Source organism: Seriola lalandi, unplaced genomic scaffold, assembly GCF_002814215.2.
Source record: "Seriola lalandi dorsalis isolate HSWRI2012SDOR001 ecotype SW California unplaced genomic scaffold, Sedor1 jcf7180002054885, whole genome shotgun sequence".
Lineage (NCBI taxonomy): Eukaryota > Metazoa > Chordata > Actinopteri > Carangiformes > Carangidae > Seriola > Seriola lalandi.
Genome location: NW_019525437.1, coordinates 4,403,057 through 4,428,561, shown reverse-complemented (window position 1 = coordinate 4,428,561; position 25,505 = coordinate 4,403,057). Strand labels below are relative to the sequence as shown.

The window sequence follows — 25,505 nt, the reverse complement described above, 5'->3', positions numbered from 1 at the left end:
ATGATAATGATAATGATAATGATAATGATAATGATAATAATAATCATAATCATAATCATAATAATTCTTGTTAGCCTAATGATATTGCAAAAAGATAACTTTTAAAATAAATCATCTTTTTATTATGGCTAATCTCATTGGTTTACCGACAATTTGTCAGTTCCCTTCCTTTCCCGGAACCAATATATAAAAGCCGTTGCCCGCCGGAACAGTATAGATGTGCGACGGGAGCGATGGAAAGATGGCGGCTGCTATGGTACAAATGTCATGTTTGTACCGGGGCATGTTAGCGGTCAGGACCACCGGCATCAGGACGCTGTTCCCCGGGCTGGTCCCGGCGCAGTTCCGAGCCTTCTCGGTGCGGAAGGAGCCGGAACTGGAGGAGAACCCGTTCTACAACAAGTACCAGGACAAGATCCAGAAGCTGCGCAGGTCAGCGAGCTAACAGCGCGAATATCCGTCCAAAAAAACCTTATTTTAAAAGTACTTTCTTTTACGACGTGTGTAAATATTATGTAGACTATTCCAAACGATCAATATGAAATTTTAACGATATATTGATATATTCGGTTAAATTATCACCAGTGAATCACGTATAAAATGATCTGCGACTTATTTCTCATCTGACTATAACCAGTTAGTTATGGTACCACCTATAATTTGGGAGGATGGAGGGGTAATCCTGAGGTGTCATTAGTTAAAGGTGTGCCCTCCTCATTATTATAAATAAATCCCCTTTACACCCCAACCTAATCAATAAGTTTAAAAAAAAAAAAAAAAAGGTGATACAAGACTGAGTATATGATGCTGGTTAATGTCACTGTGCAGATAAGGCTTTTTATTATGAGTAATTCTCTGGATTAATTTCTTGATTAACCGTTTTCACTATAACCCTGCCACCCCTCCAAAACAAAGACGACTTCTTAATGTTGTCAACCGTATGTTTATTAAGATCTGTATTTACATCTAAATGAAACTATGCACAGTAACTAAGAGTAAACTTTAGGAAATTACTTAACAGAAAAACGAACAATATTTTTGCCTCCAACATCAACATTTTTATATTCAGTAGGCCTACCAGTGCTGCAGTTTCCCTTTTCCCTTGTGATATGAAAATGACATGAAAATCATAGATTATTAACTTTTAAATATAAATAAAAGATGTGTTTTAAGATGCAGTCTGTTATCATGTATCAATTAAGATGCATCATGTTATCATGTTCAGTTTAACAGAATCTACAAATATGTAAATATATTTCAAGTGTCAAACTCACATTAATCATTTTTGCACAGTTAAGTTCTAATATTCAACCTGGTAGCATCAGGGCAGGCACGGCAAACAGTTAGAGTGTAAAAGCAATGTCTTGCATTTCCTAATGTAAGCACTTAATTAAGTTAGGCCCTTTTTCGCTGTTGGATGAACCTCTAACTTCCATCGAAAACAATCAAGGAAAACACCTTTTTATGCTAATTTTTTAATGCTAATTATAGGCATTAACAGTTGCTTTGGTGTTTCACTGATTTGTCTCGACTTGTTCTCAGCGCCAAACCACAGGAGTACAAGGACCGACTGGAGAAACGCCATGAGGCCAAGAAGGAAGTGCTCGGACACTCGAAGCAGGCGGAGTTCGTCAGGCTCATGGAGCAGGAGGTGGAGTATCAGCCGAGCTCAGTACAGGACAGAACAACATGAAGTTCTGAGAAATCAAACAAAGTCAGAAGTTTAAACACAAACGCAGTTACATACATTTTAAGCACTCAAATATTTTTTTGTATTTGATAACTGGTAACAAAGTGTTGAAAAGTCCTCAGTAATTTGATTAAAATCAGTACTCCTGTAAATTCATATTCATTATTAACATAATGCAGAAGGATTAGTGAATATGTTTCCCTGGTTTCATTCATTTCACACTCGTATGAATGCGATGTGACTTTTGTTGTGGGAATCTTTGCAGTTGGAGAAAAAGGACAAGATGGCTGCCGGCGATGGAGCAGGTGGAGGCTTCACAAAGAACAAGGTGAGATGAGAGGAGGAGCTGTTTAATCTGCCTGATGTTACGTAAGATTGCTTTTAATTTACTTTAAATTCATTCCGTTTTATGGTTATATTTAGGTCATTTTTAATTGATTTATTTTTTTTATATTATTACAAAATAATATTTAAAAAATCTTAAATTTCAAATGTCTCGACACGACTGAAGTCAGAAATTATGTCTTGAAATTGCTACATATTTCTGACCAATGGTAAAAAATAAGTAATAAAATGAAGAAATCTTGTAATAATATAATAATCATAATCATAATACAATAATAAATAATCTAAATCTAAACAAAAAACAAAAGGTATTTAATTGACATTCTCAGATTGTCACACATGAGAAGCAGGAACCAGCAGCGTTTTTACTAAAGTGATTAATTGAATTGTCACATGAATTTCCTGATGACAGACAGAGTCGTGTTGGTGTAATTTTTGTAGCTGTTTATTCGCTCTGCGGCCCTGATCCCTGGGTGGGTGAACGATGTGGTTGTGTGTCGCCTAAATAGCGTTTTAAAGGAAGTGGGCTGAGTGTTGTGTTCTGTGTGTAATTGTAGAATCGCTGTGTAATTTGCTGTTTTTCAGACGCTGGGCTCCATCCTCAACATGGACATGATCCAGGACAAGACAGGCGAGGAGATTGCTGAGGTGAGTCTGTGAGGGGGGGCGGGGTTAGCATCAGTCAGAAGTCACTTACTCTGATTTATTCTCATACAGCTGCATCACTTCCTGTAGTGTGCTTTACTTTGGAAGCTGAAACTCCTTCTTTGTTTTGACCTTTTTGTGTTTTTCTCTCAGCTTTGGATGAAATATTATTCGACCAAGGACACGATCAGCGCCGTCATCCCGGTGAGTTCAACACCAGAATCTCAACACAGACTCTCCAGACTTATTTCATCACCTCTTCAGTGCTTGAACTGAATTTAGAAACTTGGTCTCCTGCCTTAAACAACAGCTCTCTGCCATCTTTTATCAAGATCCACAATGGAACTAAGTGATAGGCTTTTATTGTGTCATCCTTGACATATTTATAGTTGTCTGTGATTTGATGTCCTGTTTCTTCTGTTGTCAAAAAAACAAAACCAAACATTTGGCAAAACATTTTATTTAGTTAATATCACATTAACTTTTATTTGTACTTGCTCAAATCACTGCTAAACACACATTATGTTTTGCTCCTGTGTTTGTTTATATCTGTTTTTAGTTATTTCATGTCACGCCTGGAAGTGTGGAACAAATGCTTCTTCTTTTGCTGCTAATCCAAATACAATTACAGATTATTATTATTTTTTACCATTCATTGTAATTAGATGTGCACAAAAATTGATTTGTTTTGCTTTTGATGTTCTGTATGTAACTGTATAACACACTGGACAATGAAGCTTGTTAAAATGACATTGTTTGAGAGTCTTACAGATCCAACAGTGATGAACAATTAGCATTAGCACATGTCTAATAACCCGTCTTCATTTGTGTTACAGACTCAGATCTATGACATGATTATCAGCAGGTCAAAGTCCTGCCCGATGGTAAGATCACAGCTGCTCAGTCTGAACCATGTTGATGAAAAGCTGCAGAAACTAAACTGGAGCACTGAAATCATCAGTCTGTCATTAAAACTAAAAACACTGGTTATTTTGTGAATGTTCACTTATTCTGCTCCACAAGAGGAAATTATTTAAAATCCATTTCTGGCTAAACGACCAGATGAGCAGAACTTGAAATCATGAGAGCAAGTTATTAATGATCTGATCCTGAAGCACGTCCAATCAATCAGCCAGAATCTCATCGCCATGGTGACCCCTCTCAATGTGGTTTTCCTTCTCCTTCAGTTCCTCTACGCTTTGCCTCAGAGGGAAGGTTACGAGTTCTTTGTGGGTCAGTGGTCCGGACACGAGCTCCACTTCACCTCCCTTATCAACGTCCAGGTAAACTGCTGCGACACTGACACGTTCACAAGCTGCCGTGACACTGTCTGAGCCTCTGACAGCTCTGCCTTCATGTGCAGGTCACCCAGAAATACAATCAACCAACTTCATCCCTTCAATAAACAGCTTTTAAATTTTAAATTTTTCAGGGGGCAGATGCAGAAAACTCTGTGTAAGTTCATGACTAAAACTACATGTACGCACAAAACCAGAAATATACAACCACATTTCTTTTGTTCAGAATTATAAAGCCGTGTGCACGTATGGTTCTGCTTTATAAATCTCACTCATTGAGAAATTGGGCACATGTGCATGAGCCTCATTTTCACTCCCATAATTAACAATAAATGGATGAAGACACTCACTTAATCCATCAGTTTGCATTAAAAAAAAAAAAAAAAACACTGTGCCAGAAGTTTCAGACACAGGAGAAAGAAGAACAATTTCACTGACACAGTTAACTTTAGTACAGTCACTGCAAATATAAATTTACTCTGAACCTAATTTATTGGGACTAGAGACGTCTTAACGAGGCTCTAACACTGTGATTAGTAAATATCAAAATAGTATGAAACGGTTTACAGAATGACTCACAGTAAATAATAAGGATATTAAACGATGCTGAAGGAAACATTATGAATTGTAAAATTGTTTATTACTGTGTAAACGGTAAAACTTATGATGATAACGAATGGAGCTCCATGAAGTTGGTGATATTATTTTATGTTAAATTACGTGTCTCGGCTTATTTTGTATTTTCACTTCACTGTAACTTGGATCGCTTTGGAAAACCCTGTGTATGCATGGTCAAAGGACTGAGGGAGGTTACACATTCTGTGTTTATAAATACTGTTATTTATAATAAACTTCTATAATATTTATGTGCGGGAAATGGCGTACGCATGGTTTTTGTGTGTACGTGTCATTTATGCATTTGGCATCTACATGCAGTCAAAACTTTAAAAACTTGAGTTAAAATGAAGTAAATGATGAATTAATTACTAAAACTGTCCTTTTAGAAATGTTCATATTATTACAGAGCTGCATCCCAACTTTCCCTCTAATCTTTGAGGGTTAGAGGGAACTTTCATCCTTAAAATCAGCAGAGTGTATAAGCAAAGCTAATATTTAACAAGCTTTTGAACAGCACTTAAAATGAGATAAGTAAGACTATTTTTTTTAGCTCATGCTTCCTGGAGGTATTGGTCACAGTTTTGTTCTTCCTGTTGGTGTCCAGACGCTGGGCGAGAACGCTCCCAGTCAGCTGATCCTCTACCACTACCCAGACCTGAAGGAGGAGAAGGGCGTGGTCCTCGTGACGGCTGAGATGGACCCAAAGTTTATAGTAAGTCCTTTGTGAAAGGGTGGTGATTTATGCAACGGCTGTCCACATACTTTTGTCCATGTATTACATCAGAGCTGGACAACAATGTAAGCTGACGCATCAGTCGAACTCTGTCTGTCTATGTTTAACTGCCTATCTGTCCTTCCTCTTCCCAGACCGTCCACCAGGCTCAGTGCTTGGCCAATCAGGTGCAGCTGTTCTATGGCACACAGAGGCAGGAGACGTACCGATTGGTGGAGACGTTCAACCACGAGCCTGAGGACTTCAAACACATGTTAGTGATAGCAGAGCTGGAACAGAGCGGCCTGGGGTCAGAGGTCGCCCCCAGAGGCTCGTAGGGAGACTGTAGTCCTCTGTAAGACCACCTGCTGTCTGATTCCCAGGAACTGTTGGGCTTCATTTAGTGTCACAAAGTGATGTCTGTGCTTCTCTCCACTGGGATTATATCGTCTTCATACTGTGTATAAAGTTTGCAGCAAGAGCTTCAGGGAGCACAAACTGCTTCTCGTGACCCATGAACTCTGTATGGGACTAGATCACCTCAGACATCTGCTTCACACGGTTTCATTGAAAATAATGTAGTAATGAAAACTTCAATAATAAGTGTCCTACTCTCCATATCAGACTGGACCAGAGGGACTCTATTATCCTACAAAACCCGTATGACATTCAATAAATCATCTTCAAAACACCAAATCTTTCAATCTGATCCATTTATTTTGAAATATAACCAATAGTTCTTAACATTCTGCCAGATTTTTCCTCCTGTGCTTAAAAAAGTCAATACAGTTTGAATACAGTCATTAACAAGCACATCATCAACATATAGCACATCATTAAATGTCTAAATCAGTGGTTCCCAACCTTTTCACCTCAGGGCCCACTTTACAATCTCAAAAATGTTGGCGGCCCACATCTGACCACATAACAGCACGGAGGCCAAACAAACACTTCTCAGTGACTGAAATGTAATGACTGAACATTCAGGATTGAACAGAAAGCAGGGGAAGCTCAATTTTTCTTTTTTGTTTTGATGGGTGAGGGGTGACTTGTCTTCCTATTAGTGGCTAATCACAGTGATAGGTCTTATAACGAGAAGGAAAAAAGAAACAATGAGAGGAGAATTTAAACATAATTTTGTTAGAAAACATTTAAAAACATTATTTGTATATTTTTATTCTTTTTTTTATATAATTATATATTTTTTAACAAAATTGTACTGTTTGGCAAATGATTTGTCGGCCCATTTGTAATACCTTTTGTGGCCCCTGCCCACCGGTTGGGAACCACTGGTCTAAGTGATTGTAATCGACCCTGCATCTAATTCCCACAGTAAAAGGACAAATCGTCACATAAATGAATGAAAGCAAATCTAAATCAAATTCCACAGTTTTGGCCATCGCCCTTATCTGTTATTATAGTTATACTCACCACTTTAATCACTGAGATCTGGGAATACAGCCTGTTTGATCAGTGATGTTGCTGCATTCTCAGATCTCAGTTGTAATCTGCAGTGTGCACTTTACTGATGCCTCCACCGGGGGGTGACAAAGTCAGATTCTACAAATGTTGGCCTCAGATGTGTCCTGATGAAGATGAAGATGTCAGGGCTGCTGTGAAAGCAGACCTGACTCTGTGATACGTGAGGACGTCACCCTGAAGGTATGTACAGTATGAATCTAACCAGATTATATAAATGACAAGACACCAGAGTGGTGCTCTTACACTGGATGAGATTTTAGTTCGTTCACACATCGTAGGTCAGCAGAGACCTTTTGCAGCAGCTTTTATTTTTCAGCATTATTTTTATTTCTGTACTTGACACTGTTGATTTATTTCAGTGCCAGGAGGAGGAGGAGGAGGAAGAAGAAGACTCAATCCCCAAGACTATCTCCTCAAGAGGATGTCCACATCCAAGGAAACCTGCCACGTTTGTCCTTGTGTTTGCTCCATCGTGCAATAGTGTCCACAAGCTCCACTCACAGGTAAAGGATGCTTTCAAATACGTACGTGTTCCCCTGATTATCAGAAAATGCATTATATTACATTAGACTAGATGAGACTGGATGAGCAGTTTCACAGCAGAGTTTCCACTGAAGATGTTTTTTTATGCCAAATAACTGAAGTGATATGTTGGCGCTGTGTCAGTCAACTTTTCCTTTGGTTATATTGCCCCTTAGTGCTCCTAAAAAAAAAAAAAAAAATCACGCTTTGCATGTAGCAATTTAAGACTGTAAAAGAGTCTGTTTACAGAGCCAGCGTTTGAGCAGTTCTCTGATCCATTTTGTACTGTATATGTTACTGTATGTATCTGACATAAAAATGTCAGCATAGTAAGGTATAACACGTCATAGTATAGTAAGGCATAAAAAGTCATAATAAAGTAAGGCATAAAAAATGTCACAGTATATTAAGGGATAAAAAAGCAAGGTATAAAATAACATTTTATATATATATATATATATACATACACAGTATATATATAAAGCTGTTTGCTGATGCACTTATTGTACACTATAATGTGTTTTATAATTTTTAAGGTAGTTCTCAGTGACCTCTTTAACATTGACACAGTTATTCATTTCTCACTTTTATTGTATTCATATATGAAAATAATACTGTGCAAATCCCTAGACAGAGTTGTCAGGGATGGTCAGATATTCAGTGAAAAACACAAAGTGAATGAAAAAATTATTTCTCTTCACAACATCCTTGTCAAACATTTACTCACTCTCACACACACATACACAGTAGAGACATAACACTGAAGTACAGGAAGCCAGAGAGCATCAGGAAAGATATTAGTTGAGTTTTATGATCATGACATGACAAGTTTGATTCCTTCAAATCTAAATCATGTTGGACACCTCTGGCTTCCTGCACCATGACTGTGGACCACCATGGCACAAGCATCATATTAAAGAAAATCACGCAGCATTCACTTGCAGCTGGACCAAACAATAATGTGCTAAACTTCTTATCGTTCTAGTTGTATCAAAATCTTACAAAACAGTTCAAACAATGTTAATCAAACATTTCTCCTCGTCTACGGATCCTAACATTGGCTGACTGTAACATACAGTACAGTGGCTGGACTTTAACAGGAAACCATTAAAAAACACAATAGATACACATTTCTCAATCTCTCAGTGTCGCATTTTATGACAAATACACAACAAATACACAACCTCTCAGTGAGTTTCATGTTCAGTATCATCAGGTCAGAACTACGTAGTTGTTCATTGTCCACGCTGCGTTAAAAACCCAAACTACAAAACTTTGGATCAAAACCTCTGGAGTGCTTAATAATCCACAAATCTGACAAAACTAAAACCAAAAAAAAACTGAGGTGATACTTGTAGTAAAGTATTGGTGGATGATCTGATCCAAATCCATCAGAAAGCTTCTGCAGCACTTCAGTGGTGAAACACAGGAGCCTGTTGCAGGACTCTGTGACGACTTCAGGACAAAATAAGACACAAGAAATGTGCTACTAGTTTGTTGATGCTTCTTCGCCCTCAGTTACATTAATGCTACAATACATAATCTTATGTAAAGTTGATTAAAGGAACTTTAAGTAATGTTTTCCAGCTGGGTTTATTTATATAGCTCTGTGATACCAGAAGTAGTCAAGGTATATTATACATGTGTTAATACAGGGAGCTAATATGATAACGTGTATGTTTTTCTAAATCACGGATGCTAGAGATAAGAGAATAGTATATCACTGTCACTGAGGCCTCACCAAGAGTTTGCATCACAGGACTCCTGGTGTGTGTGTGTGTGTGTGTGTGTGTGTGTGTGTGTGTGTGTGTGTGTGTGTGTGTGTGTGTGTGTGTGTTGCCATTGAACTCCTTTTTTTGATAAATCCAGATCAGAGGAACTAGTGTGAATCTGGTTTTAAAAAAAGTTTGTGGACCTATCAGATCTCCATATTCACATGCTCGAAGGATCCTTAAGACTTGATGCTGGGCTCAAATATTCTTTGACTGTTCATAGCTCCCTGTCTCACAGAGAAGTCGACGACAATTCGTTTTTAGCGTCATTGTAGTGTCATGTTAGTGTCATTGTACACAGAGTGATGCAGGAGCAATAACAGGGCAGCCTGTAAACTTAACAAGCCGAGTTTTGTCTCAAAATGACTGAACCACAAAACCATGATGGAAGCAGGGAAAGGTGATGGAAATGCAACGCCACACAAGGCAAGGCAGGGCAGCGTGACTTGTTGGCTGAACATGCAACATGCAAGCTCAACATCACGTCCACTCACATCTTGCCCTGCATCTCGTGTTCTGTGTCAACACATCTTTAGACTCTTCACCACAGTTTCTACTGCTCTGAGTCGTAGCAATAGTAAGCTCCACCCTCTTCATTCCTGCAAGGTAAACATTTGCGAAAAGCTACGTGCTACACGGTTTTCTACCTGGTGCGTATGCTTCCATATAACAAACTGGACTGTGCTTAAGCAAAATATGAGCCAGGATCAACATTTAAATTTGTGCTTTTTGTTGGTAGATCAGACCTCTGGTTGTGAGTTTGTGTTATTGGTGCAGCACTTAGCATCAGTCTGTCTGCAGCCGTCATCGTACCGTGTGCTCCACTGATTCCCTGAGCAGTTCCTCGGCAGTCATGTCTCAGTACATGTCCTCAGCGTCTCTGATGCTTCCGAATGACAGACTGAAAGTGCTTCCTAGTCTCTTGGTGACGCTGCTGCCCTCTCTCTTCTTCTTTCTGTTCCAGTTCAGCAGGGAGGCGGAGCTCTGGCCCTTAGTCGCGCCCAGCAGGCGCTGCCGAGCATTTTCTTTATCGCCACAGTTGGACAGCATGATGGCCCTTCGCTCACAAACCTGCTGACACACAGGTAATGTCCTGGTCACCAAAAAGGTAAGCATGCATACATTGAAACAGCAGGCACTGATATAACAACAAACACACATAAGTACCTGTGTATCATGTGAGTGTAAAGTGACAACACTGAGCTCCACCCCACTCTCACTGCAGCTCTTCAGCATGTTGACAACCTCGCCGTGTTTGGCCCATTTACAGTCCTGTCCGTCCACTGCTACGATGTAGTCTCCTTCCCTCAGTCCTGCCTCCTGTACAACACACATCAGAACACAAATGAAAAGTAATGCATTTTTATTGCATTTTCTACACTGTTGATAATTGAGTAATACATTTTCAACTGTAAATTCTGCAGCCAATCATCATCCACATGTACAGGCCGACTATTGCTATATGTTAAAGTCTGGTGTTGGCGTCCAACTTCACTATGTGCACAATGTGGTGCAAGAGTTAAAAAGTTTACATGAATTCATATATAAATGTGTTGTGGTGTCGCCTTTAAACCCTGGATTGGTCAGGAATTAATTATTGCATCTTAAATACACAAAGACTAAAGTTGTGTTCAAGCTGATTTTAAGGCAGATTAAACATAAAACTCAATGTTTCCAGATTTTACCGGAAAAAATGTTTTGATTAAAAGATAGGAGCAGATTAACATTTAATTTAGTTTGCATTGATTTTCAGATAGAAAGAGAGAAAATTCTAATGAGCTTCAAATTATACAAATAATCCCTCAAAAAAAAAAAAAAAAAAAACTGAACCAAGACTTTCCTAATTATTGATCTGATTTTTTTTTTTCCAATCATCAGAATAAACACTAGTAAATAACTGGCTTTTTCTTTCACTCAGAACCTTCCTCAAAATGTGCAGATGTTCTGCTTTGAGTAACATCTGTCTGACCTGCTTCCGGCCATCTGAAAGTTTTGGAGAACATGGAAGAGAGGATCAGTGCTGCTGTGACTGATGAAGTAACATGTCAGTGGATTTCGTCTTACCGCTGCACAGCCTCCAGGTATGACTCCTGCCACCAGGACGGGGGAGTCTCCTCTGAGTGTGAGGCCCAGGCCGCCCTCTCTCCTCTGCAGGCAGATCAGTCGCACCGGGCCCCAACGAGCCCGCGCACAAAACACTGACAGAGGCCCCTGCAGCACAGACAGGAGTCCTCCTCAACTCAAGTACCAGTAGGTGCTACAGTTTATTTTAAACTTCATTGCAGTGTGTATTTACCAGTCTTTGGAAGATGTCAGTAACCTGCACTGTAGAGAAGTTGGTTGGAGTGATGTCTGGTTTCTGATGGGTTTGAGCTATCAACACAAGAAACCAAAAATCACTTCCTGTCATTTCATCATAGATTGAATATCATTGACTACTGAATATTATAGAAGCGTCTTACACTGTATCTCTGGAGCCTCTGCGGTTTCATCAAAGTCATCCTCTCGGTCCAGCTCGGAGTACTTGTCCAAAGAGCGTTTGTGTGTGAGAGACAGCACGTCCTGCAGAATGTCCATCTTCCTCAGGATCTTACACAGACCGTGGACACGCATCGCCTCCTCGTGTCTAATTACTGCACGCCGCAAGTGAGCTTTACCTGTAAACGTGTAAGAAGAGATTTCTTTTTTTAAATATGTGAAAATAACTGACCCAAAATAGCAAAATTGTAAAACTTCCTTTGTACATTTCTTCCCTCACGTGTGCACAAAGTTGACTTTCATTGTACCTCAAAGCAGCTACCTGGTGCTTTGTGTCCTTTGTAACGACAGATGGTTCACTGCTGTATATCTGGACCAGATAACACGCAACTGATTCACATGAACTCACCAAGCTTTCGTCTCTTTTCAGGGTCTTGTAGGACCTGGCTGAGCGACGGCCCTAGAGGAGTGCTGACATAGAACTGGAGGAAAGCCTTCTCTGCTTCCTCCTCATGCTGCTCCTTCTCCTCAGCAGATGCTACAGGAGCTATAGAAGATAAACAAAAGTTATAATGTATGTAGATACTCACAACTGTCCTGCGCAGAGCAAAGACTGCACTACAAAACCTGATCCATAATATCAGTACAAAATTTTTCCATCACTTATTTAGCAATATAAACAAATGGCATTCATTCTGAGTGGAGCTCCTCACTTCTACTGCTCATTTGTTTTATATCTATGTATGTTACATTATTTTTTTAATTTTCCTGCCAAATAAAATAAGATAATATATAATTTTTTTTTACTTTAGTAGTTTTTACTTACACATGTGGTCACAGAGGGCAACAGCAGTGTAGTAGTGTGAGAGAGCACGGAAGTGCTCAGATTTGACCTGAACCATGGACGCCCACGAGAAGGGCACGTAGTCCTTCATCAGAGGCTGCGTCATGGTCTGCTGCACCAACAAGTAGACGTCCGACACCTGCAGGACACACATGTACGTTCAGACTGAGTATCGCAGGATGTAAACAGAAGCAACACAGACAAATTTAAAAAAAGTGCTCACGCGTGCAGCCTCCTGTGCCAGGCTGAGTTGAGAAGTGAAGTGTATGTCCTGTGTCGTGAGCGTGACGCGCTCGAAGACACACTCCTGCACCTGGGCGATCATCAGCCGGACCAGCATGCAGAGCGACGGACCACTCATGTCCAGACTTGGCGCGTTGGAGAAGTTCTCCTTAAGGTAATTAAACGCACCTAAATACACACGGAAAGAAATGGCTGTGAACGTCGGATGTAATATGGATAAAATCCCATTTTATGAAATTTTATGTTTTTAATATCAATAAACGGGAAATCATGGTAAAGTGCAGTTTCCAGGAATCAACTGAAATTATATATAAACATAATAACTGGACAGGAACGTCTGTTTTTGGAAAATCTAGAAAATAAACCAACTGCCAGAACCAAGGTTACTTAATCAATTTGATGGAAAAAGAAGATGCGTACATAATAAATATAATTAATGAATATAAAAATCTCATATTGCCATAAAGATGTCCTATTCATTAAATTCAGGGACAGACAGTATGATAAAAAGAAGGTGACCAAATCTTCTGCCATCCTGACGGTTGATTCATTTTATCAGTCAATTTAGAGAAAATTTATCAACAACGAGTTGCTGTTTAATTTAAATTTATCAAAGTAACATTTTCTGGTTCCAGCTTTTAAAATGTGAAGATTTTATCAGTTAAATCACTGTAAATTGAATTTTGTGTTTTGACATTTTCTTGAACTGTGGGGAAACTGTGATGGACCCCTTTAACCAGTTGACAACTGATTAAAAATTAAGCCATAGATTAATGTGTGTAAATAAATTAAATATGAACAAAATGTACACTTAAAAACAGAAGGTGAACAGGTTCAACTGGGCATCTTAACTGTGTAGTCTCCCAAAACAAGTGAACAGAGGTAGTGTCACATTCAGATTTGTGTTTCAGTACCTGCAGCTCGCTGAAAGGCATCTATAGCTCGGTCTATTCCAGCTGTGGCAGAGCGGTCCTGCCGTGCTCCGATCTGTGTGTACAGAGCACCGATGTTGAACAACACGCTTCCTTTCTCAAAGGCCAGCGCACGCTGGCACGACGGGACGCCTGTCAGAGAGTCGTACCTGAGAGACGGCAAAAGACTTGAAATTCTACGACTGAACTTATAAGTTAATGTTGTATGAATTTGTCTTTACATCAGAGGACTGAAACACATGAAATGATGCCCAACTGCTTCTTACTCAAGTGGAGACCCTGGAAGACCCCAAACTAACAAATAAAGCAGAGTTACTGGCTGAAAAATTAAAAGTGTTCATATCTTACCAGTGGAAGTGAACGCCGAGGTTCCTGTGTGGAGGAAAGAAGCGCTGGTCCAGGTAGTACAGCTGGTTGTAGTACTCCATCAACAGCTCCAGACCAGCCTGGTTGCGACTGGGTGTACGCATGGCCTGACCCACAGACAACACACACAGACTGAAAGTTTCCTGCACGTACGTTTTTTCTCCATCAACAGTTTCTGTATCGCTGCCTGGAGGTAGTCTACACTGATTTTCCACATCTAACTTAATAAAACCAGATCTAATACTTAACCAGGTGAATGTTTGTTTTGTATGAAGTTGAATGATTGAATTTATTAACCTGTCTGAGCTCCATAAGCTCCTTGATCTCCTTGTCGTACAGAGAGCTGTCCTCTCCATAGTGCTCACAGATGAAGTCCTGTGAGAGGAGACAGACATGACGTGATGATAAATCAGTTTCGCAGCAACTGAAAACCTTTGTGCACTTGTACATATTTCACAGTATGTATTAAGCTTTGCTCCTCAATAGCACAAACATGACAGGAAGACAAACTGTTGTTTTAGCTTTATCGTTGTGATGCATCCAATACTGAGAAAAAAATCTAGAATCACTTTAAAATCCTCACTTTAAACTTGTGCAGTGAAAATACTCTAACGAAAACTCCTATATGTTTGTCGAGCTTTAATATAACTTTTTATAATTTCTCAGGAATGCAAAAACATTGGTGGATGTGAAGTTAATTCAGTTTATCACAGTGAATAAATCAGGTTAAATGATGTCTGATATATTGTCTTTAAAATTAGGGTCAAAGGTCAAACACCAATAAGCTTAACAATATTCCTTCACTACTTGTTCTAATAGTGTCTAATAAATTCAGTCTATTTTTTCTGTAAAAATGAGAGAAATGATGTGGGTGAAATGTGAACAGCTGGATTCTGTCGTCACCTGGATAGAAACAGTGAAGTCCACCTCTTTGGTTTCTTTTAAACCGAGTGGGATCATGGGAACGTTGACAGCCTCACTGAAAAGAAATAAATACAGTATGTGTTTGTGTGTAATCTGTCACCAGTTACACTACGTCAAAACCAACACACACACACACACACACACACGGGTTTCAACCACAGTCAAGTGAGCACTGCCATCTGCTTGTCTTCAGACACAGCAGGCTCACTACTCAGTGCTTCATCCCGCTAATAAGCAAAGCTAAAGCCAAGTATTAACCCTTACGGCTCCGACACCCCCCAAGTCACTTCCTCCCATTCACAGTGAACACAAACGTGCACACACACCATGGGGTCATTAATGACACTCTAATCAGGGGATTTATCCCTCCCATGACCTGGGCTGCACAGGGAAAGATCTCCAAGCTGTGACAGACTACAAACACACACACAAACACAGATTCCTTTGAAGGACTGATAACCAGACAAAACATAAGATAAATGCTACAGGAGCACATACACTCAAGAGCAATGGATGCTTGTTTTCACCTATTATAATTCTGATTAGTCTAATGAGTGTGGCCTGAAATGCTTGGGATGAATAATAAATAGACTCTGATCTGTGTGTGAGTCAGAACCGTCTACCTGTCTGTCTGGTAGACCTCCATGTTGCTGTTGAGCTCCTCTAGTTCTTCCTTCAGCAGCTGCAGGTTGGAGTTGACGAAGCTGAGCTCCAGAGCGACAGTCTCCCTCACCTTGTTGTTGGTCGTCGCTCTACAGAATAAAACACACACACCTGTTGTCAGATGTCTTCCCTTCATTTACTCTAACAAAACAGACCATAACAGAATACAGCACACATCAGTTTTAAATTTGACCGGAGAAAATGTGAGTTAGACTTCAGACCAAATCAGCCAAGTCAGAAGTCTTGCCGCTGAGCAGGAGACACACAAACCTCCTAAACAACCAGAAAACTGTCATAAAGTAAGTTCTATACCATACCCCATATTCAACCCCTTTGGATCCTATTATATATGTAGGTTACTTATTATCAGTTATTGTGTTAAAGAATCAGAAACTGCAATCGTCCACACTCAAAATAATTTATATCCGTTTAGAGTTCAGCTTTTGATAAAAAAAACAACGCTTCAATTAATGCAGAAAATGAACCATTATAACAATAAAATAAATAAATCAGCAAGCAGCTGCTTAATTCTCATATTAAATTTAAATTATCATTGTAAATTAATATAGTAGAAATCATTATATAAAGCTTATGAGTGCTTTAACGATTACTTGACAAATCAATTACTTAATCAACCGGGAAAAAAAACAAGTTTGGATTTAACAATAAAATTGAGAAACACTCTCTATTCAGCTTCAAATGATACGGTTTCTGTTGCTCTTTTCTGGCATTTTATACACTAACTGAAAAATGTAAATTTAAAAATCAGGAGTTAAGCTGAATGTTATATGATGATAATAATCAGTGTCTGACGAGAACAAACAAAATGCTTTCTATATACAGTAACTGTGGCACGTGCATTTGTTACCAATGTTGTCTCTGTAATTTGAGAATGAAAAATAATGAGATATGAATTTGATACTTGACAATTCTGTAGTAATTATATACCATAATTCAACCATGGAAAAAAAAACATAAATTAGCTGCTATTATATCTGGGACATTGCGTTGCTGAACGTGCAGGTGTAATTTTGCAGTGGATGTTAAGCAACTCTTCCACCAAACCACAATACACACACTAAGCAGTGGACTTTCCTTTCACAACAAGCCTGTCTTAAATGTATGCATCTCTCTCTCTCTCCACTAACTCCTCCGTCATCCTCTGTTCATTCAGTCCAAGACTCTCCACTCCTCTAAACACAGGGGGAGGGTCTCAGTGCTGCGTAAAGCCAGCTCACACTCCTGTGGTGGGGGCAGAGATGAACAACACAGTGTTCCTGGAAATCTGAGGCATCAATGGGTTACCATAGTAACTAATGATATACACTTTGTTGGACAAGTGGCTAAGAAAATCCCCCTAATTATGCAATCATTAAATTTCACTGGCTCAGTGACACAATGAGACTGAGTCGTATGAGCCTCAAGCACAAACAAGATGAGGTTGAGAAGCAGAAATGGAAGAAATAATGAAAAAAATAAATAAATAAATAATGATTTCAGTTAAGCAGAATAGACGAATACTAGATGCAGGAAACAGTGATAGAGTTTTCTTTATTTCAAAGTTTCTCACTTTCCTCGAATAATTGGAAAGATTAAAGGTCTTGGTTCTGAGTGAGTCATCAAGACGCATCATCGAGTCGAGGATTTGAGGAGGAAAGATAAACAGAAACTCACAAAATCATAGAACTAACAAGGTGTGGCTCAGATATGGGTCATAGATAAATAATACAGTTAAGCTCACTTAAATGTCAGATTTTCTTCATGGATTCTCCATCTGGGAAAATTGTATTCTTTCATTTTTCTCTGAGCATATAATCAGTGGACTATTCCTTGAAATTAGTGTCATCACTCCAGTGAGGGCAGGACACACACAGAGTCAGCTCTATTCTCTTTTACCAAATCAGACTGCTCAACAGCATCCTGCCCTCCACCTTTAACACTCTATATTTAGACACATGTTTAATGTAACCAGTGTTTGTATCACAGCTAGTTATTCTCAGGTGCTCTCACTCCAATGCTCACACCTTTTAACACTATTTTTCATTAAAATTAAATGTTTTTTTTTCCATTAGGCACGGTGTTTAACTGGGGCACTATCAACAACAAACCTGTAATCATGTCTAATTTTCATTAGTTGTTGTGAGTTTTATAGTATTTCACATCGTGTTATTTTCACAAAAGCCCTTCTAGGAACAGGTGTTGCAAATTAGCATCTGCTATAAAAACTATGCCAGGCTGTTTTCAGTTTGTCTATGTCTACTGTATCTGTCCCAAGCAAATAAATAAGGGTTATACATTTTTGAAGATATTACAACCTTTGACTTTAAAAAAGCCGCCAGTTGATACTCTGGCTTTTGTCAGACACAGTACAGAACATCTTACATAAACAAAAACTGAACTAAACATTATTATACATAATGAATACTGAACATACTGAATATGTACAGTAAATATGATGAAACATGATAAATTGTCCAGACCTCATATGAAGCAGATTTGCTTTTGGGTTAGACTTTTTACCATTGTTTGCCTCAGTCAGGACAATCAGTGACCTCTGCACAACCTGAAAAATGTGATTCTCTAATCACATGACCAAACTGGGCTCAAACACGCAGCTGAAGCTCACCTCTGAGCTCCTTTTAAATAATGTTAATCTGTCCAGTTAGACCACTTTACATTCACCTCTCCCTCCGTCACTCCCTCCCGATTTCCCACACACACAGACACACGCACGCACACACACAGACACACACACACACCTATATCTAGGATCAAGCCAAGGGCAATCTGATTAGTCAGCTTTAAATGGGCTGCCAAATATCCCCTTCACACACACCCACTTGCACGCACAACACACTGCAGCTTTTGAGGGGAGAACTAACTCTTAGTAGAAAGTATCAGAGAGGCTGAAAACAAGGTGTTTTACCTAACTTATCATAGTTTTGTAATTAACTGACATGAGGACCAGGATTAAACTAGTTACTGTCCCTCAGCTGAATTCCCCCAGAGAAATACACTCTGTAGCACACAACATGACGTCTTCATCAGCCAATCACGAGCCTTGATGAGTTACAACCCATCTTTCATCTGTAATTAGCATCTTAACACTCCCACCCCATCACCCACTGCTACTCATACCACGACCCAATTCCACAACAGTTCCAGAGTGAGTGAAGTGAAAAAGAAAGCGAGATGTTTTGTTGTGTGTGCTTGTGTATGTGTATGTGTGTGTGTATGTGTGTGTGTGTGTGTGTATGAGTGTATGTGTGTGTGTGTGTGTGTGTGTGTGTACTATTCCAGTTGACCGGAAAGGGGGAGGATAAAAAAAAAAAAAAAGTCTGACAGTGCCAGACAAATAAGTGGGGGATGAGCTTGCCAGGGCTTCGTCTCTCTCTGCATGGGAACAGGACGGGAGGCGGACACAAAGCCAGCTGATTACAGGCCGGCAGGCTGTGTGGGGGTCCTCTTTGTCTCTGTGACCCACCATCCCAACAGAAAGGGCAGGAGGACCTGTTTTATTTCCCCTAAACTGAGTCATCACCTTTTAGGATAACAGCCTGAAACCAGTCAAAAGTGGAGCTGGAGAGAGAGAGAGAGAGAGACGGCCAAGAGAAAGAAAAAAACATCACTACCTGTTAAAGATTTAGTCCAAACTAACAACTTAATTAACATAATTAACTAATTGTTAAAGTCAGTAATAGTCACAGTTTCTCAAATGTGAGTACTTTTACTGTTTTATATTTGGCTGGACTTACAATTATTTCAACAATTCATTATACTCTATTTGGTAAAATAAAAATGCCCACCACAGTTTTCTAAAGCCCAATGTCTTCAAATTACTTTTTTTTGTCTAACCAACAGTTCAAAGACCCAAAGACATTCAGTTTACTATCACATAAGACAAAAAGCAGTAAATCAACACTAGAAAGAGTTCATGTTTGAGTGTTTTGCCTGAAAAACAATTAACTGACTATTAAAATAGTTATTTTCCAGAATAATACATGAATGGACTAATTCTTTCAGTTGTAGTCTTGTTAACTTGATGACTCTTGTTGACATCCTTGTTAACTAATATCTTTGGGTTACGTAGAGTAATTGTAGGTATTTGCCCTGTTTTCTATCATCCATCTATCCCAGAGAAAGATCTTTGGGAAAGTTGATTAGTTGAAGCCCAACACGTCCTGGGAGAATAGTGAGGGGTGCCCTTGTTGTCTTTTAATTAAAGACTCTGTTGTTTTTTCTGTTGATCTTATTAAATTCTGACACGACACCAAGAAGGAGGCAGAAAGTATCTCCTTTCTTTAATTAAGTGGCTCCTCCTCCTTCTCCAAAGTTGAATCTTTACGAGTTCATGAGGGAGAGGCAGTGACTCCTCTGCAAATGTGTTTTCAGACTATTGCACTACAGTTCTCAAAACTGCTATGACAAAAGTGGAGATCAAATGTATGCACATATATTACATGTATACATGTATACTTTCAGAATCCGTAAAAACATGCACAGCCTGAGAAATAGTTAAGGAGAAGGAAAGGGGGAGGGAAAAGGCAAAGGCACAGAGAGATGGAGAGACGCTGGAGAGGATAAAGATGATGCTAATGTTCTCAGAGAGAACACTTTGATGTTCTGCCATCGTTTCTTTTTTCATTTCCCACATTTCTTAACCAATAAAACTCTTGCATGCTGTGTGAATGACAGCCTGCTGCTTAAAACACAAAGCGAGCACAGTTCATTCTGGTGATTAACTGTTGGTGCTCGTGCTGCAGAAGTATGCAGTGTTCGATTACTATCAAAAAATATATGAAATATGAAAAAAACAAAGAGGAGACACAAACGTTCACAACACAGAGAAGACACAGAAGCAGACAGACACATAAACATGCATGTTTACACACAGTGAACACAAACAGAACCATAAAACTGGGTGGTGCTGGTGTGTGTGTGTGTGTGTGTGTGTGTGTGTGTGTGTGTGTGTGTGTGTGTGTGTTTTGTTTAGGAGGGGAGTGATCTCTGACCTTTTCCCATCACCGGACTGAACCACAAATGTGACAGAGCCAACAAGTTAACAATGAGCAACCAACACAGAGGAGACCTGAATAGCATCTATCACTACATCTTAGAGGAGGAGCTGACGAGACAAAGTAACCATGAACAATGGGTCCATCTTACTACTAGTGATGTTACGAGAACTGACACTTTGGTAGCAAGTCAACACCAAAAATCAGAAAATGTAATGGCACTGGAGATTCTTCCAGGCCTGATGAGGGAAGAATAATAACCCTACAAGTATTCTACTAGCTCTAGTACATTAAACATAAAGGGAAGGAGAAGAAGAAGGCAGACATAGTAGCAATAACAACATCACGTGGAATGGCAAAGGCAAGTGCAGGTGCAGCAACAGGTCCACTACAACTTGCCAAGAGTCACTGGGTTCAAAGAAGATCATCAGAGACAAGTCAGAAGACAAGTTATAGATGACCAAAATCTGGTATGCAAACAGTGTCACAGAGCATTTAAAATGAAAGGAGGATCAGTTGTTAACTGGTTATTTACAGCATATCATCAAAATGTTCATGTCCTGAAATGTTATTGTTTGTTATTGTTATTGTGACAGCTGCAACGCTCCATACACAATGTTCACAAACGCTAGCATTAGCTTGTTTAGGCTAGCATAGCGACAGCTCATCACATGAACTGGGTGGCCACTATCATTACTCTTTCGTCAAAACACAACCATGACTCTTTCACCATGTCACCATGTTAGTTCATTTAAACAACTCCTTGCACACTGACTATATGAAGGGATGTGTGCGTGGAATCTGTTACCAAGAATCATGGAATTTCAATGGTACTGATTGTGACTAACAAATTTCCAGTATCATGACATCCCTACCTACTGCATTACAACTAGTAAAGCAGACAAACTCTTCACAAAATAAACCCCTTAACAATTTTTCACCCTACTATTATGCTTTGAAATCCATTTTCAAAAGCAGGTAAGAAACATGTCAATATGACTGTATATTTTCACTTATTTCCAACATAATTCCCCTTGTTTTAATTAATCAGATGACTCTATCTTCACACTGACTCAGTGAAGTAGTGATGCACATTATCTGAACATGTGCAGCAGGAAAACAGATGACAACTCAGCAGATGAAAATAAGGCTGAGCAATGTCAACATTTTGACAACAAACTATATACATTTTGACTCCACAAAATATCGCCATGTATCATATGATCATCAGAGCAGTATAAAGGAAAACAGCCGTGTGATTCAGCCTAACCTGAACAAGTTCTCTGCTCCGGCTCTCATTAGCATCTCCTTGTTGATTTGCTGGTTGATGCGCGCTCTTCTGTGCTGCAGTTTACTGCGCTGAGTCTGGGCGAAAGGATCGCATCCCTGCAGAGGCAATAAAGACAGAGGCAACAGAAATGATGAAGGACTGAATAATGAATGTCATAAAAGTGAGCAGTGTAAGAAGTACCGTACTGGCCCAATATACAACAAACCAGGACTGCAAAGCAAACAATAACATCCTCTAAATGTGTGGTTAAATAGAGTTTATCAATAACAATATATCACATTTATAATTGAGTTATTTAGATAGAACAGCGCACAGTTTTTCAGTCTCAAAGAAAATCCCCATTAATCAGTGGATTAGTGTTTTAATCAACCAACCAGCATCAACCAATTGGTGGATTTACAACCCAGGTAATGTTTTCCCTCAGAAGATTCTCCTCTACATCAGCTACAGATAAAGCGAGAGAGCAACAGCAACAATTAGGAAAAGATCACTTATTTGAGAGAGAGAAACAATTAGAGAGAGAAAATTTTAAATATGGGTGGGTATGCCCGAAGTAGGTAACAAAGAAGACAGCTTTATTTGTTTTGTTGGATGTCCCATCTAGACCAGGTATGACATTCAAAAAGACAAATCCACAGTGGACAAAATTCACTCCCAACTAAGACTTTCAAATAATAAAATTGTTGCATCAGAATAAGATACTACATCTACATATTCCCACAAATATACTGTACTCAAACTCAAAGTAGATTTCACTTTAACTGTCAGTAAGCTATGGCATTTTAATGGTAGAGCTTATTGGTAGCAATAGAATACAGGCTGGACAGAAAGCTGCCTGAGAGCCTTACTTCAAAGCAAAAAAAAAGGCCATGCTGGATAGAAAAGCATGCCATAGATGATGGGTGTGTCAAAGAGCATGTCAGAGATGTGGGGTAGCTGAGGGCTCAGGAGAGGAGAGCCTTGTGGATGCTAAAGATGGAAATAATCTGATGTGGTGCAGCAGGAGGAGAAGCTTCTCCCCAGCAGGACATTATGTTTAATAGAAAAGGGAGCTTGTGATATGTCAGAGCTCTGTATCTGTCTGAAGATTTAAAGGCCTCTTAAATCTCACTTCAACAGGTATTTTCCCAACCACACCCCAACAGCTTCCCCACAGCTGATTGTTAGACGTTTGCCCACTAAAATCAGCAATCTATCATACAAGGCCCCACTGTTTCACACATAGAAGGTAAACAGATGTACAGTAACATGACAGATGGAGCAGCCGTACTGTAAACAGGCTGAATACTCCCTTTCCTTATCCCTGTGGCTCCTTCCATCACCTTCTCCAGCCCTCCTACAGACAGTTTGTACAGCGTGTGGACGTTTCCCATTTTCTCACACCCTTTCTCCCTTTATCTTTCTTGTTCCCTCTCACCCAGTTAAGGTGTTTGTTTAGCATGCGCACGTCAAGTAATCCTCAGAGTGCCTGTGTGGATTAGGCTTCTGGCCGAGCTCCTTCCTCTGCTCCACCATCAGGAGGGCAGGAGGATGGAGGCTGCTCGACATCTGTGCAGTTAAAGTCTGTGTCAAAAACCTTCAGTGTCCAGGTGAGACTTTCTCTAAACAGACATCTTGTTTTTCAACTTATAAGTTTTCTTTGCAGTCATGCAGTAGAAGGTGATGTGCAGTGATTAAGGGCACCAGGTCTGTGATCATTAATTTTCTCCATTCATGCTTTTCAAATACACCCACATCTTAAGGTAATTAAAAGGATCAGATGAACCGAATTCTAAAAATACATATTTTCCCAGTTATGTTTAGTGGTTTTGGTTTTATCTGCTGTGGCCTTGAGACACCTGCCTATGAGATTTCAGCTGTTACACAAACCCAGTGGAGATGAATGGATTTTTGTTTGTGGTTGATAAAAGTATTGAAAAATTCATCATTCATCAAGTATATTTGGAATTACGCTTTGTGAAGATACACAAACACCAAGAGGGGTTTAATGGGTAACTGTAGGTTGCAGAGGTTTGCAGAGGAGGTGACACGCACACCTTCCAAACTTGAACAACACACTGTGGATCACTGAGCTATAAGCTGACTGGTTGATCAATCTCCTGAAAATGTATACACGCACAGATAAGCCCCAAAATCACTACATGTATAATATAAAAACCCTACTTGTAGCCTCAACCATTGTTTCTATCAAAAGACATAGCTGCTATTTTTCATCGCTTTAAGTTTCACATATGAAATTGCATTCACCTTCACTGTATTGGGGAAATACCAGCAGAGACTCTGCTGATCTCAAAACTTGGGGAAATTGCTATATCACTTATCTGCTGCTATTTTTTGTTATATCTAAGTATTTAAACTATACATATTATACTATAATATTGTTTATTTTTTAAGTATTTGGTACTGTCGTTTTTCTTTCTTTGTAGTGTGCACTTTGCTGCTGTAATACTGCAAATTTGACAGAGAGAGTACATCCTAAGACCTCACATACCTGTAGTGTGTGTCTTTGTATATATGTGTTTGAAAGTGTGTGTTTGCAGGTGTCGCACCTTTCGGATGCTCCCACTGTGGCTGCCCTCTGTGGGTAACGTTAAGGGCATATCGTCGTCCGAGGCACCGTCTGACAGGGACATTTCAAACTCTCTGTGGAGAATACTATCAGTATATATACATTTATTTTTACTTAAAAGTGTCACATACTTGCTATACATCACTCTTTATGTTAAAACCATCCCTCACATTACTACGTAGATTCCAAACCAACAATATTTAACTGTAAACGGGTAAGTTAGCTAACGAGTCGCGGTTTTATCACTTGCCTTGTCGCTGGTTCCTCCATCGTGAAGCAACGACACCGGCGGCCAGGAAGTTCCTACATTTCCCCCAGCTTTGTATAACTCGTATAAAGTCAGTCAACAACGGTAGACAACAGTAAACAACTTTTCACTCCGAAAAACGACCGAGTTTCTACTCTTTACATCGTGGTACCACCATCTCCTCCTCCGCTCGCTTTTTTCTGACTTGTGTGCAGCTGCAACAGCTTATTCGCCGAGGCGGGCCGTGAATGTCGAAAACAACCAATCAGGTTGCAGTATGTAAGAGCGACAGTAGATATACCAAATCAGAGGGAGGATTAGGGCAGACCAACAGCCAAGGGTGACCAATGACAAGGCGCTCAAGGCGTCCCCTTACGCCGCGGGCCGTTGCTATGACGACGTCAGGGTTGTGGCTTGTGTGTGGGCTCCACCTCCGTGTAGGACTGAAAACATGAATATAAATCATTTTATTTATGTACACAGAATTATTTTGTATAATTTACTTTTTTATGTAATTCCTTTATTTATATATTTCTTATGATAGCCATTATTATTATTACCATTATTATTATTATCATTATTATTATTATTATTATTATTATTATTATTATTATTAGAATAATATAGAATTATTATCGCATAATAATTTTCTATGTGATTTCAGCTAAAACTAGTCCAGTACTATTGTTCCAGACCTCTGAAATTATTATGTGGATCATAAATAAATAGGTTATTATTTTAATTGGATAATTCATTCATCTTTTTATCCATCCATTGTCTATTGTTTATCCAAGTCTGGGTCATTTTTAATACATACATGCATTTGGTTAACAACTCCCTGGCCATATC

General features: G+C 39.3%; 2 protein-coding genes across 4 annotated transcripts; one reads left to right on the top strand and one right to left on the bottom strand.

Moving 5' to 3' along the window:
- Positions 1-207: 207 nt before the first annotated feature.
- On the top strand, positions 208-6,004 carry atpaf1 (ATP synthase mitochondrial F1 complex assembly factor 1). Its single transcript, XM_023428702.2, has 9 exons — positions 208-432; positions 1,543-1,651; positions 1,956-2,018; positions 2,621-2,683; positions 2,834-2,884; positions 3,517-3,564; positions 3,868-3,963; positions 5,201-5,308; positions 5,464-6,004. The coding sequence occupies exons 1-9, from the start codon at positions 218-220 to the stop codon at positions 5,644-5,646; spliced, it is 936 nt and encodes a 311-aa protein (XP_023284470.1). The 5' UTR covers positions 208-217; the 3' UTR covers positions 5,647-6,004.
- Positions 6,005-7,813: 1,809 nt separating this feature from the next.
- On the bottom strand, positions 7,814-24,835 carry rhpn1 (rhophilin, Rho GTPase binding protein 1). Of its 3 annotated transcripts, none has more exons than XM_087180035.1 (15): positions 24,390-24,835; positions 21,820-21,935; positions 15,495-15,623; positions 14,851-14,926; positions 14,245-14,322; positions 13,930-14,054; positions 13,564-13,730; positions 12,630-12,817; positions 12,389-12,545; positions 11,972-12,109; positions 11,547-11,741; positions 11,381-11,457; positions 11,149-11,295; positions 10,252-10,404; positions 7,814-10,158 (listed from the first exon to the last, which is right to left on the bottom strand). In XM_087180035.1, exons 1-15 carry the CDS (start codon positions 24,549-24,551, stop codon positions 9,943-9,945), a joined length of 2,124 nt encoding a protein of 707 aa, XP_087036161.1. In that variant the 5' UTR covers positions 24,552-24,835; the 3' UTR covers positions 7,814-9,942. The 3 variants fall into 3 exon arrangements, with proteins under 3 accessions (XP_087036161.1, XP_087036162.1, XP_087036163.1); XM_087180036.1 differs by having other exon boundaries at positions 7,814-10,155; XM_087180037.1 differs by having other exon boundaries at positions 10,089-10,177.
- Positions 24,836-25,505: the final 670 nt, after the last annotated feature.

Excerpts from the sequence above, each read along its gene's own strand:
- atpaf1 (XM_023428702.2), top strand. The coding sequence starts at position 218 with ATGTGCGACGGGAGCGATGGAAAGATGGCGGCTGCTATGGTACAAATG. Across the intron at positions 2,684-2,833 it reads CAGGCGAGGAGATTGCTGAG|CTTTGGATGAAATATTATTC; the intron begins GTGAGTCTGTGA and ends TTTTTCTCTCAG. Across the intron at positions 3,565-3,867 it reads GGTCAAAGTCCTGCCCGATG|TTCCTCTACGCTTTGCCTCA; the intron begins GTAAGATCACAG and ends CTTCTCCTTCAG.
- rhpn1 (XM_087180035.1), bottom strand. The coding sequence starts at position 24,551 with ATGTATAGCAAGTATGTGACACTTTTAAGTAAAAATAAATGTATATAT. Across the intron at positions 14,323-14,850 it reads ACTTCACTGTTTCTATCCAG|GACTTCATCTGTGAGCACTA; the intron begins GTGACGACAGAA and ends CTCCTCTCACAG. Across the intron at positions 12,110-12,388 it reads TGCCCTCTGTGACCACATGT|CTCCTGTAGCATCTGCTGAG; the intron begins GTAAGTAAAAAC and ends TATCTTCTATAG.